We start from the raw sequence: 19,080 nt of genomic DNA, 5'->3' as shown, positions 1-19,080 counted from the left end.
TTTTAAATAATGAAAATACTCTGCGAAACACTGCTATACTCCAATACACAATACTATACCAGGCATAACATGAGCGAAAAAAAATGAAAATCACACATTAAACCTTCCATTTCTAACTGAATGAAAAATTAAACACATAAATGTTCAAGTATCACTGAATATTCATGTATCAATTTATACAGAAAAAAGGTACAACAAAACACTGCAGCTCAAAATAAAGCTATGCATGACACATTCTATTTACCTTTAAAAAAAGAAACTGACATATAAGGGAGGAAAAATGAAGAAAATGCTTGGGTAAGTGTCACAGTCTGTTCCAAACTACGCTTTAAGAAAGAGGGTTTTTAACACTAGAATTACCAAAGCTTACGAAAAAACTTGTAAATCCGTACCACCTTAAATCAGCTCGCACCACTCCATCAGCGTCTTTTGTCTTATAAATATGTCGATAAACCCAAGCAGCCTGCTATCCCATTCTCTCACCGCCATAGAAACGGCAAAAACCTCTCCCAGCTCAAGCCTCGTTTATCAGGGCGTCAGGTACCTAGAGTTGTATAGGCTAAAAAATATGTCATTATTTGGAACACATGCATTTCATGTGTGTCTACAAAGATCTATGTAAGTGTAGGATGACAGAAAATGCAAGAAATGTTGAACACATATCTATAAAAACTTTTTTCATGTTTTAGTACTAACGACAAAATTTTGACATGAAGTGTATAATGTGTGAAGACTGCGCCTTTTGTCACGGCTTCTATGGTAGTACCGGTGACCTTTTAAATAGGTTGCAGCAGTTCTTACCGCTGTACTACCAAAGAAACCGTAACAAAAAGCCACACTAACCAGATTTCTTTTTCTTCTGTTATAGTCTTGAATAAAAGCGCACTTGTTCTATTTGTACCTTTTGTGAAAGTGCTTATTTGATATATGAGGGAGGGTATAGCAGATTGCTTGCTGCCTGGGCTTATCAACACATTTACAAGATAAAAGACAGTGACCGAGAGGTGCGAGCAGACTTAAACAGTTTTTTCATAAGCTTTGGTGATTCTAATGTTAAGAAAACTAGAGAAGTTGCGACACCAGTGCAAATCATTTACTTCAATTTGCAAGGCTTAATTTACTTTAATTGCTGCAGAACATCTGTAGGTTGTAACCTACTAGTTGTTCCCTGAAGGTGGCGCATTTGTAAAATTCTGAAATTTTTCACTTTTTGCTAATCAAAACTTTAAAATTTAAACCTCTGGGAGTTTATTGCTTACCTTTTCATCTTTTTAGGTCATTCATTATTCATTTCAACTAATTAAATTTGAAGGCAAACTGTAAAAACAGGCGTTCTAAAGACCAACAGTGTATGTACTTTAGCCTTTGTGACATTTCTGAAAAAACAAAGACCATCTGACACCAATGAAAGGTAGACTGTGGAGAAACAGCAAAGCAGAGCACGTAATATGCCAGCAAATTGTCAAATTCTGTCATGCACAGTAATGCATTTGTGTTGCATTTAAGGGCATTACAGTTAATATTGCTTGCCTGCTCATTACAGCATTTGCAAGTATTAATTAGAGGTTTTGTTTTTAATAATCACAGTTGTCAAATGTACTGAGTAAAGTGAATTTTTTCCTTGCATGTAATACAAACATTCAACACGTCACCATTCTCCAGCACCATGACAGACAAGACTGCATTAGTTATTTCATCCATCCAACCATCAGTTTTCTCCTACTTATGTCTGGGTCACGGGTGCAGCAGCCTAAGCAATGATTCCCAGATATCACTTTTCCCTGTCACTTCTTTCAACTACATACATGGGGATACCAAGGTGTTCCCAGGCCAGGCAAGAGATATAATCTCTCCAGCTTGCCCTGGGTCTATCCCAAGTATACAGTGGGTATAGAAAAGAATCACCCTCTTCGAAATATTCCCTTTTTTTTTTGCTTTACAGCCTAAAATGAAAACACACAAACCAATATTTTTTCCAGCTTTACTTACTCAATGCAATCTATAACATTGAAGTGAAAGATATCACAGCTACACAGCTATCACAGCTACAGAAGAATTTAAAAAAATAAAAAACAAGAAATACTGAGATTAAATAAAGGATCACCCCCCCCCCCCAAACAATATTTGTAAACTCAATCAGGTGTAAGTAACCACAATTTCCATTGCTTCCACTGGTGATCAACTGTAATCAGTGTGATTAGTGAAGCATAAAAACAGCTGCTCCTGGAGCATTCCCTTGCTTGGTAGTGCAACTGACAGCAAACAACGGACTATGGGTGGCAAGCCACTTTCAAAAGATCTCGGGGACTGAGTTGTGGACAGACACAAGGCAGGAGATGGATACAAAAAAAAAATCTCAAAAGGCTTTCCAAGGAGCACAGTAAAATCCATAATAAAGAAGTGGCAAGTGTTTGGTACTACTAGAACCCTCCCTGGATCCGGCCGTCCCTCCAAACTGGATGGAAGAGCAAGGAGGAAACTGGTAATACAGGGTACCAACAGGCCAATGGACACTTTGAAGGAGTTACAGGATTTTAACAGCAAAAACTGGTCATTGTGTGCATGTGACAACAATTTCACAAGCGCTGCACAATTGTGGCTTGTTCAGGAGGGTCACAAGGAAAAAGCCACTTCTCAGGCTCTTTTGAGCTTTGCCAGAATGCACCTTGAAGATTCTGATGCCAAGTGGGAAAAGGTCTCATTATCTGGCCTCAATACCAAACAGTACACCTGGCGGAAATCCAATGCAGCTTACCGTCTACAACACACCATACCTATAGTAAAGCATGGAGGTGGCAGCATCATGTTGTGGGGGTGTTTGTCTGCCGCAGGGCCTGGGGCTCTCATTAGGGTAGAAGGAAAAATTGATGGGGCAAAATACCATCAGATTCTTGAGGAAAACCTGCTACCCTCTGGCAGAATGTTGAAGATGGGCAGAATGTTCACCTTTCAACATGACGACCCGAAACATACAGCAAAATTGACCACAGTGGCTGAAGGAGAAAAAAGTGAATGTCCTGGTGTGGCTCAGTCAGAGCCCAGACCTAAATCCCATTGAAAATCTGTGGAAAAATTTGAAGACAGCAGTCCACCAACACTCACCATCCAAATTGACCGAATTTGAACAGTTCTGTAAAGAAGATTGGGCAAATATTGCTTGGTCTAGATGTGCAAAGCTGTTAGAGAAGTATCCAAAAAGACTCAATCCAGGCTGTCATTAAAGCAAAAGGTGGTTCAATAAAATATTGACATTGGGGGTGATCTTTTATTAATCTCAGTATGTCTTGTTTTGGATTTTTTATAATTTTTTTTTTTAAACTGTAGCTGTGATACCTTTCACTTGGATGTTATAGGTTGTTACACATTGAGTAAGTAAAGCTGGGAAGGAATATTTTTTGTGTGTGTGTGTTTTCATTTAAGGCTGTTAAGCAACAAGATCATATCTTTCATAAAAAAAAACAGATGTGATACGGAGGCCACCGAACTAAACACCTTCCACTCCTTGGTAGTTCCTAAAAATTCTGCCCATAAAAAATTATGAACAGAATCGATGACAAAGGGCAGGCCTGGGGGAGTCCCATACCACCAGGAATGAATCTGACATACTGCTCTTGGTTGTACAGGGACCAAATAGCACAAAACAGCTTGCCAGCAGGACACCCCAAAGGATAATGGTTATATGCCTTTTCGAAGGCCACAAAACAAATGTAGTCTTGTTGGGCATACTCTCAAGAACTTTTCAGAATCCTTGTGAAGGCAAAAAAAAAAAAAAAAAAAAAAAAAGCTTGCTCAGTGTTCCACACCTAGGATGAAGTCTGCATTGTTCCTCCTGAATATAAGGCTCGATGAACAGCCAGATCCTCCTTTCTTGAACCCTGACACAGGCCTTTTCATGGAGGCTGAGAAGTGTAATCCACCTAAAGTTGGAACACACCTTCTGGGTCCCCTTTCATAAGGACAGGGACCACCACACCAGTTTTCCATTTCAGAGGCACGGTCCCCAACCTCCATGCAATGTTGTAGAAGTATGTCAGCCAAACATCATCCAGAGCCTTAAAGAACTCCGCCAAAAAATGAATAAATAAACTAACAAACAAACAAACCTCAGTAACCAGCTTGAGTGAAGGGCAAGTCCACCTCTCCAAATCCCTCACTCCATCCCTGCTATAAACCACATGGGCAAAGTGCTTCCCTCTCCTGTGTCGCTTTACAGTTTGCCAGAATCATTTGGAGTCCAGACAAAGGTATTTTCAAATGGCCTTACTGAACTCCTCTCCTATAGCATAGTTTATGCTTTGTTATTGGACTTCTGTGCTAGTCAGTCCAGAATGAATATCATGTTCGAGCATGAGGGTGTTCATAAGCGATTGACACAACTACAAAATCATCGGATCTATGACAATATGTCTTGGACACTTGGGTGTACTGAAGGGCTGAGCTATTTACTGATCCCTCCCTGGTAATGAGTTGGATCAGATGGTATGCGATGATGCTAGACAGCGCATTCTGACATAAACAGAGCCCTATACACACCTGCCCCGATATGGAGGACTTCAGTTCGATCCACCAGATGAATTTCTAGTTATTTCAGATAACTTAAAATGTGTACTAGTTATGATTTCCAAAAATGCTATTCCTGCATACAGGGATGTGTAGGCTGCTAACCTAAGATTAAACTGAAGAAAAAAACACTAAAATATTAAACCAAGAACAGGATTTTACTATTACCCTTTAACTGTAATTTAAGGCATCTAGTAAAAACAAAACAGCATTTTAGGAGCACCAAATGTGGTCTCAGTATCGACTCCCCTGCATTCAGCCACAGTACTAACAATCTTGGAAATACATAAAAAGTACCTCAATGCCACCTATTCCAAAACCAAATGTTTTTCATAAAATTTTAGACTGTGTATTTATATATTAATACTCAAATGACCACACAAACATTGATGTATCCACCAAGCCTGGATTTAAGCAGAGCTAGACATTGCATTTCTTGCACATCTTTCAACTACTTTTTCTCAATATGCTTTGAGCGTATGGCAACTAGGAATGACTTAAGACAATTTATTTATTTATATTTTTATAATATAATTGTTTATATTCATATTCAAAACAATGCAATTTTTCCCCAGAGTTCTACAAAAGATTATAGGTGATTTGTCATCTCAATTTCGGTCCTGACCACCTACTTGCATAAAAAGGAAAATGTCTCATTCTTTCAATGTACATGTTGTGGTCCACTGAATCCCAGTCCTGATTCCCATCTCTACCATAGATTCGAACTACTGATTTTTTTTTATTTTCTAGTTTGAGATATTTCAACTCTGATATATCAATAAGACATCCCTTTTCATTTAACACCTTAACACAATTACTCAGAGGCTTAAAAATTATCCAGCAATATTTAAAAGAAATTAAGTTTGACACATAATGTGATCCAAATCCAACTAAAGTGTGGTATTATGGAATTTATTAACTCTCTGGAGGTAGATTTATTTTGGTCATGGCTATAGGCCATTTTTTTCTGTGGTAGACCACTTTTTAGATGTCAAACCAATTTACATAAAAATTATGTAAAAGTAAACTAACAAAAATATTAATACTCTATACATGACCATTTTGGTTTAAAAGCCATTTGCAAACATTGGTAAATCACACTGCAATACATGTTACAAGGATGACACTATTTTTTCTGCCTGTTGCTAAAAATTAGTCAGACTTCAGCTTTTTGTTCTCATAGGAGGCTGGAAAATAATGTTCAGTTAGCCAAATCTGCCTAGAGAAGACTGTGTGTGTGTGCATTGATGTTCTCTATAATTACATTGCCAGTCAAGTCCCATCTATATTTACAGCACTTGATAATCCATCTTTCTTTGTTGTGGGTTTTATTTTGAGAAACAGGAATGTGGCAATAACCCACCACGAGAATAAAGAAAAACACTGTTACTGTGTAAAAACAGTGACAGCTGTAAATTAGTGTTATATTGCGAGGAAAATGAATGCCCAATTTTTAAAACTAATGGCATTTTCTGTTATCTCAAATCACAAGCAGCAACGCCGTGATACACAAGGCTTTTTTCCTTCCATGACCAACTAAAATGGTATTATTTCATATGACAATGACTGACTGAAACAACAAACACTTAAAAATTGACACAGACTGAAATCACATAATTAAACATTTCAGCTCTGAAAACAGGTCAGTTCGGACACTGAAACAGCTAAAGTCAAGATACTTGCTTTTCGTAAGCCTATAACATCCTGCAATTTTGCCAAACAATTTCACATACAAAAACACAAAAGGAAATACCATTGCCACTAATTTTCTTACATTTCAATGGCAAACCCCTCCCCCACAAGGCTACAACCAGAAACAAGATGTACTTTGCATTAAAACCAACATGAAAGCAGGCATATATGCAAATGATTAAGGTTTCACAACTATTATTGTCACAACTGCCCTTCAAACAATGACTGCGATCTCTGGAGACTTGGTGATAGAGCACACCAATATTGCCCAATTAATGGTGACAAAAAAACAGTGGTCTATGGGTGACCCAAATGTCAGATATACTCATTTTACAGGACGATGGTTGGAGAATTGATGCCCTGTCTACTCAGAGGGATCTGGAAGGACAAAATGGCTCACCACAAAAAGAGAATTAGTTTGTGTAATAGGCTATCATGTTGTCTAAGCCATCACTTACTCACATTCCCAAATATTTAGGGTATTTTATCCATCACTGGGATAACCCTTGGAGAACAAATAAATATTCATTCTGACACAGGCATAAAATAAGTCAAATAATGAATGTGAAGTGTGTGTAACCGGCAGTCTTCTTGTTACCTACATTGAAAGAAAATACTGTATTACAGCGGAATATATGTTGCCCATCATTATATGCAATGCAATAAAATGCAACAAAGTATGTCAAGTGCAATTTAGCTTCTAGAATATTTTGAACCATAATAAGCCCAGGAAAATATTAACTTATTTTCTACATGTACAAAAACTGTTCTGAACAAAAATAAAAGGGGCTTTTCAAATTGCTCACCTGAATCACTACTCCTGCGGCGTCTCCATCCAGAGGCAGCTTCATTGCATAGCTCTGTAGGAGTGTCAATATTTGGCATGGAGGCACCTTGCTCAGCTTCAGTCTTCACAAATTAAAATGAAAGCGAGAAATATTTTACATTCACAAATACTTCCAACAGCATTAACATTTTTAAAATGTGAAATGGAAAACTAATTTTTTTTCACCCTGATATGAAATTATTATTTAATTAAAAGATGTGATACTAATTGTCATCTAATAGGTTCAATACTTGAAGGTGACCACATCCCACAGGACTTTAGTGCCTGCAGGATCTCATTGCAGCAATGCTGGAATGTCCTGCAAATTGTTATCAAGAGTTATAAGTTTGAAAACACAAGATATACTTCTAATTTTTCAGAACTAAGTATTTTACTATGTAATACCTGGAACTGGTTTTTACTTAAGGGATTAAATATACATTTAAAAGCAATAGTATTTAAAGCTACTGTGTTAAATGTTTATGATGCAAAGAAAACAAAGTTTGCTATGTATACATGGTACAATTTTTATTTGCATGTCTCCTTAAAACAGTTGACAAAAATAGAACTATTCATGAATCTACTGGTGCAAGTTCCACTGGTCATAAGAAAGGGGTAGGAAAAACGTAAAAGTACATGCTTACCTCTGGTCCTTTGTCCTTTTCATTTTGGTGAGCATTTATTAAAGGCTTGGAGATATCTACAGAAGATAACAAAACATCCATGTACTAAAAATGCATTAATTAAAACGTTCAACAGTCTAACCATGCTGACAATAAAACATTTAATAAGGAAACACAAAGCATATTTACTAAGAGCTTTGAAACAAGGAATTAAGATGTGGCAACATCCAGGTCAGAGGTCAAAAAGCAACAAGGGGATAAGCTCAGCAGCAATGATTCACTAATTAATTATAATACTCCTGGATTTACATCAAAACTCTGGAGTTAAACCTAACAAACCATTCTCCTTATTATTCAGGAAAAAACACATTAAAATGGCAATACCCAATGCTGTCTTCAACAGAAAACTTGCATTATAATGTAGTATACACACAATGACTAGGAGAACTTGGGTGTCTCCCTGTGAAAAGTATGTAAATTATGTAACCCATCACTTTAACAACGACTACAACTATCCTACATTTTATACACAAACTTGGATAATTTAATGCAAACATTTCTTTTTTTCTCAGAAACCAGTATTAAATCTTTACCTGTGTTTTTAACAGTTGTCAGGTTTTTTGAAATCATTGCATACAGAACTCTGCAAAATAAAAAGTTTGTACTACTAAGTTTTTGTTTTTAAAATATTACCATCAATTGGGTCAACCACTAAAATAAGTAAAAGCAATAATAAATAAAAGGCATAAACAATAAACATATAACTTTAAAAGACAAACAATGTGTAAGTGTCTTCAACTAAAATTATACAAAAAAGCAGGTTACTTTTTTTTTTTTTTTTTTTTTTTTTTTTTTTTAACTTTTTACAAAAAAAAAAAACTTGCCCTAATGATAAACTTGTGTGTATCTATTAATTGACAAATGAGTATTGAAGGTAAAGGGACTGATATGATTCTGATGTGCAATTTACCAATAGTTATTTTTAAAAATATTTACTTTCAGATTGCTATTTTAAAATGTATATTTTAAGGCTTAGGGGCTGCTTTCATTCCAGTGCTCACAGCACATTCCAAATAAACAAAAATACTATACATTAATGTGTGTCAATTTTAAATCTTGTATGTTTAATCACATTTACAAGCTTTTCTGATATGTTTGCTCTTATATAATTGCATATTCCAGACAATATGCCATTTTTCATTTGTGTATTACAAGTACCGTGGTTCTTTAACAGAAAAGCTGTGCACGCCCAAAACATCTCCAAGAAGATCATTAGAGCAGTGGACTATGTGTTGCTGTTTCTTGTCATACAGCTCTTTTTCCATGATGTATTGCCCAAGGTAAAACATGACCTAAAATGCACACATAAATTGAAAAAATAAGCAAACATAAGGAGAGGCCACCAGGAGATGTGTCTATCAAAAACAACAGGGATTAAGATGTCACTGCCATCTAAATTACCTCTTTCATTGTAAAAATCTCTTTGTCTGCCCCAGCTTGCTGCAATAGTGTGTGAAGCTGCTGCTTTGGTTTCACCTACAAGCAATGGATTCATCAGTTTATCCCAAATGGAAAGCAAGCAGAAAAACATTTCAACAATTTACCAGAATGTCAAAACTTACAAGTTTTTCACCATCCATGCTATTCATTGGAGAGCTGCTTAAACAGTTGCCAGCAGAGTCTGACATTCTTATTGTCTGCCAGAAATAGATACATTTAGTCAAAAACAAACAAACAAATTCGGTCATAAGAAAACACAGCATAATTCCTATGAAATCTCACTGAGGTTTTCAGGAATCCTTTAAAAAAATAGGCATAATCCACTTCTATACTTAATGTATACTCAATACATAAAGTACGTTCTTACCTTGTGCAGTAAATAGAATATCTACATATAAATACATATAACTTAATCTGAACTGTACATAAAGTGCATCAGGACGACGGTAGCTAATTTGACAGTCTACTTGGCCCCGACGAAGAGTAGTGTGCAATTTAAAGCTGCAGACGGGGCATGTCAGGGCGACTCTCCGGGCTGGGCGCTCATTGCCTACTCGGCGGCGTGGGGGCGGAGTCTGACATGTAGCTGCTTGAAGCGCTGACTCACGACACCAAAGGACACGCGCTGCGCGTGCACGGCGAGCCGTGCCTCGACTTGCCCGCGTCAACGCTGTTCTCCGCAGGCAGACAATGCCAAGAAACTCGGGAATCGGCGGCTGGACTACTAATCTCACAAAACGGGGCCCTCCTACCGTTGCGCAAGACAGTCTCCTAATTTATATACACACACACCTGTCTACAACCATCAAGGGAACACGGCGACGTCTGGAAGTACTGTACAATAGTGGCGACACTTCACATCCAAAGGAGGACCAGGTACCTTGAGATTAAAAACTGCCATCAATTATAAGCATGCAGTCACAAAATGCGACTAGGTAGACAAAATCCCTTAAGTAGCCAAAAACTGCCGCCTTCATTATTTCATGAATGAGGCACAGTTTATATTTTTAACAAAAAAAGCAAACACCACAAATGGAAAATATAATAAAGAATGCCTTGGCAGTACAATCAGTGCAAGTTATAATAGATAGATACTTTATTAATCCCAAGATACATATAAATGCACAAACACAAAACAAATTAGAAATGTCCAACTCTGGCACTTGCACCCCTTTATACTGGTGAAATCTTTTTTTGTCCATTGTAGTTTATGTACAAGTCTGACCGACTGGGCGAGACACATACTTTGACTGGATGGAGTACAGGACATGCAGTCTAAGTGCACAACTATATCTTAGTTCTGTTCTTGTAACCGTTAGACACTTAATACAACCTTCTAAGCCACTAACAGCTACAGGATTTGGTTATAAAGAAAGCAATAAAGCTAATTTACCTTCCAAAATATTTAACCCAATTTGAGCACTACCTACCATTTTGATCGATGATTGGTTACTTACACTTATCGTACTTAAACCTCATTACCGTAGCCATCACACCACACAGTCATGCAGTTTATTGTAACACTGAAACAAAACCCGTGACGCCAACTGAAGTAAGATGGGTAGTCTGGCACAGTGGCTAAGGCTTTCACAGTCAAACCCCGAGATGCTTTGTCCAAATCCTCCTGTGGACACTGAGAGCATAAGCAAGTCACCTCATCTGCCTGTGCTTCAATTGAAAAAAACAATATAACCAATTGCATCTCAAATGCTGTAAATCGCCTTGGTGAAAAGCGTCAGCGAAAATAATAGTAGTAACAAGTTTTAAATAATGAGGCATATTTGGTACCTTTCAAAACTTGACAGCATCGGCCACGTGGCCGCTTCCCTGACGTGCTTCTTTCAATTTTAATAAAAAATCAGTAGCGTTGGACTTGACTGGAAAACACAATTTATAATATCTATCTATCTATAATGTCCACCATTCTAAATAAACTGTACATCTAACAACAAGAGAAAACAAAGCGCATAATGTGGAGAGTACGCGTCAAAAGTGGGGTTGTCACTGTCATACGCTGGTCCAAGCTGCGATCTAAACCTGCCACAAACCCTGAGCACTTCGGCCAGTCAGTAGTCGATAAAAGATTCTAAACTAAAAAATAAACATGTGACAAAAGAGAACGTGTGCTACATATCTCTTTAGGGGAATAATAAACGAAGCAAAACATTGCAGGGGTCGCCTAAGGGGATAATTTTTTAATAAGAACGAATTTCACACTAAGAGGAAAAAGGGGTTAACTTTCCAAAGATCGCCTTAGCCTTCAAAGGAAATACTGAGGACTTCGAGGTGCCACCTTTGATTTAACATACGTAATGTTGTTTCTCGCACCTCTTTCAAGCCGGTCTCTAGCAATTTTCTAATGTGCACAACTAAATTCTAGGGTGCTGGGCAGCCGGGGGCCATCCGAGCAACAGTCGTTAACAAGAGACCACCTCGAACGGGTCGAGGACGTATATCACACAATACTAAAATGCTCATCCAACTACTTTCAAATTATACCCGATTTTTAGTTTGGAAAAGGTTAACCTTTACACGTATAAGAAGGAAGGGAAATCAAAAGCACAAGGAGAAAAACAAATGTAAAGACAGAGACTTTTGATAACGCAAACACCAGCGCTGACAATATGTGTGCAGCATGAAGACTGGACTCCCTAAAGTTCCCAAACTATTTCCTTTGACACCCCAGGGTGCATTTATCGTTTACCCGATCTTAATTGGTCTCCAAATACATTTGAAAAGTACTTTCTAAGCACTCCTTTAAATCAAAATCGTCAGATCAAACGAAAGTATGCATCCGCTTGTAAAAGCAACAAACAAATACATGTAAAAAATAAATAACACTCACTTTGGCAACTTCTTTCCGGATTCTCTAATGTTTAAAGCATCGGCACCCAGAGCAAACTCGTACCTGCGTTTTCCCTCGGCTTGGCCGAGATGTGTTGGGAAATTCTAAGGTCTCATAGGCCTTGCAAACATCCAAACCACGTCGTTTCACTTTTTCTTTTGTAGCTCAAGCGCAACTGATAGGTCGTATCGAATCATAATCACAGATACGCACACATCTGCTATCGTTTCTCTAATAGTAATAAAAAAAAAGGAAGAAAAACCGTCAGTCGAAAGGCACAACCAACATATTGAGAGGCCTACATTTAATGGGAAGTTTTACAACCTCGCACGTTGCGGAGCGCATGCGCATTCTATGTAGCGCCAATTTGAAACAAACTAACAATAGAGTGGGATAGTTTGTGTCTACAGCGCCACCACGGCGGGCGGCCAAAATAAGAAACTACACCATCAATCAGATTGCCATCCTGAGTGAACACTGGGCACGCCGAAGGATTATTTTGATATTTCCTTTTAAATCAATATATTCTGTGTTTTGTATAATTTTAATTTTTTATTGCTTTGATTTATTAATCACACATTTTCCATAAACACAACCTACTGCACACATTTCCGGTCATACATTATCTGATATTATTATATTAAATAAACTTTATTATCCCAGGGGGACATTTAAATATAAGATTATAAGTAGTCTGTGACGTTGGAAGGAAGAAAGCATTGATTTGCCTGATAGCAGTGGGCAGAAATATCGTGATGGAATGAGACCGTGACTAAAAGTGTTCCAAGAAGGCACCTCCCGAAGGAGATGAAGGGGATTTTTCATGATGCCATCCGGTTTTGCCACCATCCTCCTTTCCATGGGTTCACATGTGATGAAACAGGCATTCTTGATAAGTTTTTCAGACAATGTGCTAATTTTTAGCTCATGTTGCTTCCCCAGGAGACTGCAGCATAGAACACCACACTGGCTACTATGGACTGGTATAACATTTCTAGCAGCACTTGATGCACACATCAAAGGAGCTGAATCTCTTTGGGAAGTTCAGTCTTCTCTACTCCATCTTGTACAGCACCATTGTGTTGTCAGACCAGTCCAGTTTGTTGTTCAGGTGAACCTCCAGTTATTTGTAGCTTTTTGACATGCCAGAAGTCCATCACAAACTTGAATTTATCTTTACAGGGTAATGGGGAACCCAAACCTGTTGAGTTGTCATTGTCCACACTAAAACAAATAACATAAGTAATGGTAGAGACAGTCAGTTCTGTGATCCAAAATAAACAGGTGCTAAGGGAAGGAGCGGAACTGGCAAGGTGGTCGCTTCAGAATCTATGTCCATGTAATGAACCAGGCCAGGTAAGATATGTGCAGATTAGAAGGTTTAATATGTGGCTCAGATCTTGGTATAGGATAGAGGGGTACAGGTTTATGGGACATTGGGGTGCCTTTGGGAATCGATAGGATGTACACTGCTGTAACAGGCTGCATTTTAAGTGGTGGGTCATCAGTGTATTGCGAAGGTGTAATAGTGTTAATATTAATCATATTGTGATGTGAAAGAATACTATGGGATTCTTATTTACTTGTATTTATGTAATAAAATGCTAATGTCTTGTGTGTTTCTGGTCCCTACCAGCAATCTGATTGGTCAAATTCACTGTAATTACTCAGTCAAAGGCATGCATCACAGGAAAATTAATGGAAGGAACTATTAATGATAAGATTGAGAAACGCCTGGCAAGGACAGGAGCTATTAGGATCAGTCAGCATGGGTTCAGAAGAGGGAGGTCGTGTTCAAAGTGGAGCATATGATATTATTTATCTTGACTGTCAGAAGGCATTTGATAAGGTGCCACATAAGAGGTTGGGCATCAAGCTAAAAGAAGTGGGAGTTCAGCGTGATGTTTTTAGATGGGTGCAGAATTGGCTCAGACACAGAAAGCAGAGGGTGACGGTGCGAGGAACCTCTTCAGAATTGGCCAATGTTAAGCGTGGTGTTCCACAGGGTTCAGTGCTAGGGCCACTGCTATTTTTAATATATATAAATGATTTAGATAGGAATATAAGTAACAAGCTGGTTAAGTTTGCAGATCCCAGATAGGTGGATTAGCAGATAATTTGGAATCCGTTATATCATTACAGAAGGCCTTGGACAACATTCAGGCTTGGGCAGATGAAATTTAATGTCATTAAATGATTATTACAATTATTACAAATATTACAAGTAGGAAGTCAAAATTTTAGGTTAGAATACACAATGGGCGGTCAGAATATTGAGAGTACACCTTATGAGAAGGATTTAGGAGTCATAGTGAATGCTAAGCTATCGACTTCCCGACAGTGTTCTGAAGCCATTAAGAAGGCTAACAGAATGTTAGGTTATATAGCACAATGTGTGGAGTACAAGTCCAAGGAGGTTATGCTCAACCTTTATAACACAATGGTGAGGCCTCATCTGGAGTACTGTATGCAGTTTTGGTCTCCAGGCTACAAAAAGGACATAACAGCTATAGAAAAGGTCCACAGAAGAGCGACTAGGCTGACTCCAGGGCTACAGGGGATGAATTATGAGAAAAGATTAAAAAAGTTGAGCCTACATAGTTTAAGCAAAAGAAGATTAAGAGGTGATGTGATTGAAGTGTTTAAAATTATGAAGGGAATTAGTCCAGTGGATCAAGACTTACTTTAAAATGAGTTCATCAAGACGATGGGGACACAGTTGGAAACTTGTTCAGGGTAAATTTCGCACAAACATTAGGAAGTTTTCTTTACACAAATAACGATAGACACTTGGAATAAGCTACTAAGTAGTGTGGTCGACAGTAAGACTTTAGGGACTTTGAAAACTAGACTTGATGTTTCTTTGGAAGAAATAAGTGGATAGGACTGGCAAGCTTTGTTGGGCTGAATTGTCTAGAGTGTTTTAAAGTTCTAATGAGACAGGAAACTCTGGGCAAGGGAGGGTGACACACACAAGGACACCAAGGAAAGGCATAGGAGGGACGTTACAATTCGCCTTCAAGCCCAGGAAGTATTCACAAGAATCCAAATGATGTTTTCAAGGTGGATCACCACTGGTGATAATCAAAAAGCAGACAGGTGGGGAGCAAGGTGTTTAAGAAGCAGAATTTATGGGAACACAATTGAGAGAGGAAGAGCCGGGTAAGAGAAGTTGAGACACACAAGGACACCGAGGAAAGGCATAAAAAGAACACTAAAGGAACACATAAGGTAAGAGATATCAAAGTTTTTTCTATTACCTCGACAGTTAATGTAACTAGTAATGCATAAATATTGTGGCAGATTGCTGGGGTTCTTACCTGGCCGGGATGCCTGGAAGGACCGGAAAAGGACATGAATAGCATCCGGGTCACAAGGGGGCAACTGCCCTGGACTAGGAGAGGACCACGGGAGAGGAACAAAGAGGTTCTGGCATGTTTGGACCCATGGCCACCGTCAGGGGGCGCCTCGAGCCTCGTGGGACACGGAGAACTGTCACTTCCGCCACACCAGGCAAGATGGCGGATGAACCTGCCAGGGACACCTGGAGTGCTTCTGGTGCAAAGGGCAGCACTTCCGCCACACCAGGAAGTGCTGCCGGAAGGTCGTCATCAGCTACCTGGAGCACATCCGGGCGGGAATAAAAGGCACCGCCTTCGTACAATCTGGGAGCTTGAGTCGGGAGTGGGAGTAGGACAAAGCTCCCAGGAGGAGATAGGCGGCAAAGGGTTGGACTGAGAAAGAGATTATTTGGGGTGATTAATTGCTGTGTGCATTGTGTGGTGTTTGGGACTGAAAACCTGTTTATTTGGGAGAAATAAACATGTGCTTTTTATAAAGATGTGGTTTCCGACTGGTGGTGTCCGGGCAAGTCTCACAATGGCGCCTGAACAGGGACTTCCCGCCTGTTCCAAAGTCTCACAAACAGAAATCCTGTATTTTAATATATACTATTAATTAAAATATAGTCAACTTATTTGATGCAATCTTTATTCCTGTTTCTAGCTGGCATATACAAAGAAAAAAAATTACAAAACCCAAAACTGATCCAAAAGTTACAAAGGTAGAGGCAGTTGAAGAGTTACCCATATTTACAGAAAAAGTTCGGTTCCTTACAGGCGTTTATTACAGTTCTTCAAAAATACAAAGGAATTTACAGATGGCAAACCGACATGAATGTACATTAGCACTTTCTTAAATATATTTGCAATTAAGCATGCACATACTGTATATGGTGGGCCCCGTGTTCAATTAACTAATTTTAAAATGTAATCACAGCCTACAGTCTTGTGTTTGCTTTCAGATTTCCTGTTTGGTACAATTAACGTTTATTTCTGCATTACTGGCAAAATCAAATGTATATCTGATTAGGAAGACAGACGTTTCGAGGTAAGTTAGCTACTTCAAGGTAAGGATGTCACAAGTTTCAGGGTAAGATGGTTAGACTCAATAATCATAGGACCAGAGAGTGCAGGGCAAACACACAAACAGAGGCCAATTTAGCTTCATCAGTTTACCTACCTTGCATGTCTTTGGACAGTGGAAGGAATCTAGAGCACCCGGAAGAAACAAGGGGAGAACATGTAAACTCCACACAGGGAGAACCTGGGACGTGAATCCTGATCTCCTTGCTGCAGGGCAGCAGCACTATTACTGCGCCATAAGTGAGAATTTTACTGTATTCTGTACACGTGACAATAATAATCCTATAAACCGGCTCCAGCTGACAGACGATTTTACTTGTCCAAGGAGAAGATTCAATATGTTTCCTGAATAAGCTAAATTTAATGAAGTTTTATCTGATCTGAATCTTTTTTCTAACACTATTTCAGCTCCCTTCATTGCCTTCCCCCATTGTAGTGAATCACCTTTTCCTCTGTAGACTGAATAAAGCACACTTCTCTTCAAATCTGGAAAAATGTTCCATTCCCTGATGACTGAGTGGCACAAGTCTTTTAGCCACACAGCTACAAGAATTTCAGAAAAGCTTTCAGCATTTCCAGCATCACTCCATCCTAAATCTGCTGCTTTAGGGTTTTTTAATTTTCTTCATCAGTGGCCTCCACATTTAAGAAACTTTAAGTAAGTTTTAGTCACTTTTTCACTTTCAACATTATTTATCCAATTTATTGTTCACATTCAGCAGTCCTGTTATTTTCAAGATGTTATTCACCCTATTACTATGAATTATGATATTCTCAACAGTTTTGTGCAACAATTCACATCCACTGTCTCGTCTTTCTTTTCCCATCTGCATCATAATTCAAATAAATTTGCCTTTCCATTTGTAATTCTGCAACTTAATTTACAGTTCTACAAAAGAGTTTTCAGATTATATTTGCATAGTACCATTCTTCTTTATTTTTACAACTGTATCACTACAGAATAGCTAATTTACCCAGAATCACATCATGAGGTAAAAGGCTGAATTTATTTGTCAGTCTTGTGATCCCATCACATCAGATCATGACAGATTTCTTTTTTGCCTTTCATGCATTAAATCTGAAAGTTGGGGTAATCATTTAAATTTGAATAATGCAATCAAAAATCTCTATATATAATATTCATTTGGATCTTTATCTTTGTTTGTCCGCGAATGAATTAGAAGAAGAAGCACTAGATGGCAGTAGAGAGACAGCTAAAACATAGGCTTTGCATTAAGAATCTCCTCCAGGCTTATAGTACTGAAGACTGTAGTACTCCAGTCACACCTCAAAACACAGACATTCAAACTAAACAAATTGTTGTGCTTTAAATTAACTAATCTTTATATATAATCTTCATTTGGATCTTGATCTTTGTTCGTCCGCGAATTCATGTTCCCCTGACACTGCCTTGGTTGTTACTTTTGTTTACAAACACTGTCAATACCACTCTTTGTGTTTATATCTGGCGTCAACACCGTGCTTTGTGTTTAGATCTGGCGTCGACACCTGCTTCGTTGTCGAGACTGTGGTTTTTTGTGTTTCTATCGACCACCATTGGCAGCACTTCGTCCAAATTGAATGTTCACCCACTTCTTGGAGTTGGCAGTCAGAGTATATAAGTCGGACACACTTCTGTGATTTTCCATCAGTCGGCATTTGGAGTTCAAGAAAGAAGCATTGCTTCTTCCTTACTCTTTGGATTGCCACAAAGCAACCTGCGAGATTGGAGAAAGGCTGAGAAGAGATCGTGAGAGGAAACGACAGCGTCGTGAAAACGAGACGGACTGTGAATGGAGAGAAGCAGAAATGCTCCTCCACCACTTCATAATTACTATTCGGACAGTGATTCCAAGTAGGCCGTTCCTATTGAATCAATGTCCAAGGGTTTTGTTTTGTAATTTTGTTTCCCTTATAAAAAATCATAATGCTGTGCGACGAAGGGCCCAGTTCACGACTGGCAGCCGCGTTTAAACAGGGAGCCCTTCACAGACAACTTTAACACGCGCAACGTAGTTGGGCGCACATGGCTAGTATCAAATAATTATTCATTTTAATGTGGTTGATTATCAGAAATTATTATAGTTAGAAAAAATATAAAATTATTTGTCTTGATATAAACAGCCACATCACCAAAAGCTGAAATTTTAATATGGGTATTGTGACAATAAAGAGTCCAAGACATCATAAAGGTTTGGGGCAGCCACCCATATATTGTTTTTCCCCGCTGCAAAAGTCGAAATAAGTAGCACGATGTGCATAGAACAGAACTGATCACAAGAGACAAAGATGAAGGCTTTAAAGGCCTGTATAGGCAGTGACGTCATTAAAAGGGACCGGCAACAGAAGTGATGTCTTCTGAGGTGCCGGAACCTTGCAGGATTTCCCAAGAAAGGTCTGTAGGGAACTGAGAAAGACAGTCAGCACATTCCGTCGCCCCCTGGTCGGATGTTTTATTACAATTACTCAGACCCTTTGGCAGCCTCCTACTCGCACATGTGTGACAGTATACTGATCAAGAAAATTAAAGATCAGTTAACTTGGGTTATGCAGAATATAAACAGCTTAAATAACACCAGCTTTAATGAAAAGAGGAAAGTGTCATAAGTA

At 38.5% G+C, this 19,080-nt stretch overlaps 1 protein-coding gene across 4 annotated transcripts in view; it reads right to left on the bottom strand.

Moving 5' to 3' along the window:
* Window positions 1-12,397, bottom strand: part of mdm2 (MDM2 proto-oncogene) — a 44,321-nt gene extending 31,924 nt beyond the window's left edge. For 2 of the 4 annotated variants that reach the window (XM_028807311.2, XM_051933484.1), the window contains exons 1-7: window positions 12,047-12,397; window positions 9,324-9,398; window positions 9,163-9,237; window positions 8,920-9,053; window positions 8,295-8,344; window positions 7,723-7,778; window positions 7,059-7,161 (exon numbers count right to left, since the gene is read on the bottom strand). In XM_028807311.2, the coding sequence (XP_028663144.1) occupies window positions 7,059-7,161; window positions 7,723-7,778; window positions 8,295-8,344; window positions 8,920-9,053; window positions 9,163-9,237; window positions 9,324-9,389 (484 nt within the window). In that variant the 5' untranslated portion in view covers window positions 9,390-9,398; window positions 12,047-12,397. Of the gene's footprint in view, window positions 1-7,058; window positions 7,162-7,722; window positions 7,779-8,294; window positions 8,345-8,919; window positions 9,054-9,162; window positions 9,238-9,323; window positions 9,399-9,568; window positions 10,190-12,046 lie in introns of those variants that run through there. The other 2 variants (XM_028807335.2, XM_028807344.2) reach the window with 2 other exon arrangements.
* Between the last annotated feature and the right edge of the window lie 6,683 nt (window positions 12,398-19,080).

The sequence above is a fragment of the Erpetoichthys calabaricus genome, chromosome 1, assembly GCF_900747795.2.
Source record: "Erpetoichthys calabaricus chromosome 1, fErpCal1.3, whole genome shotgun sequence".
In the NCBI taxonomy this organism is placed as follows: Eukaryota; Metazoa; Chordata; class Cladistia; order Polypteriformes; family Polypteridae; genus Erpetoichthys; species Erpetoichthys calabaricus.
The sequence above is the reverse complement of the archived record's forward strand: the minus strand, read 5'-3'. Positions and strand labels throughout refer to the sequence as shown.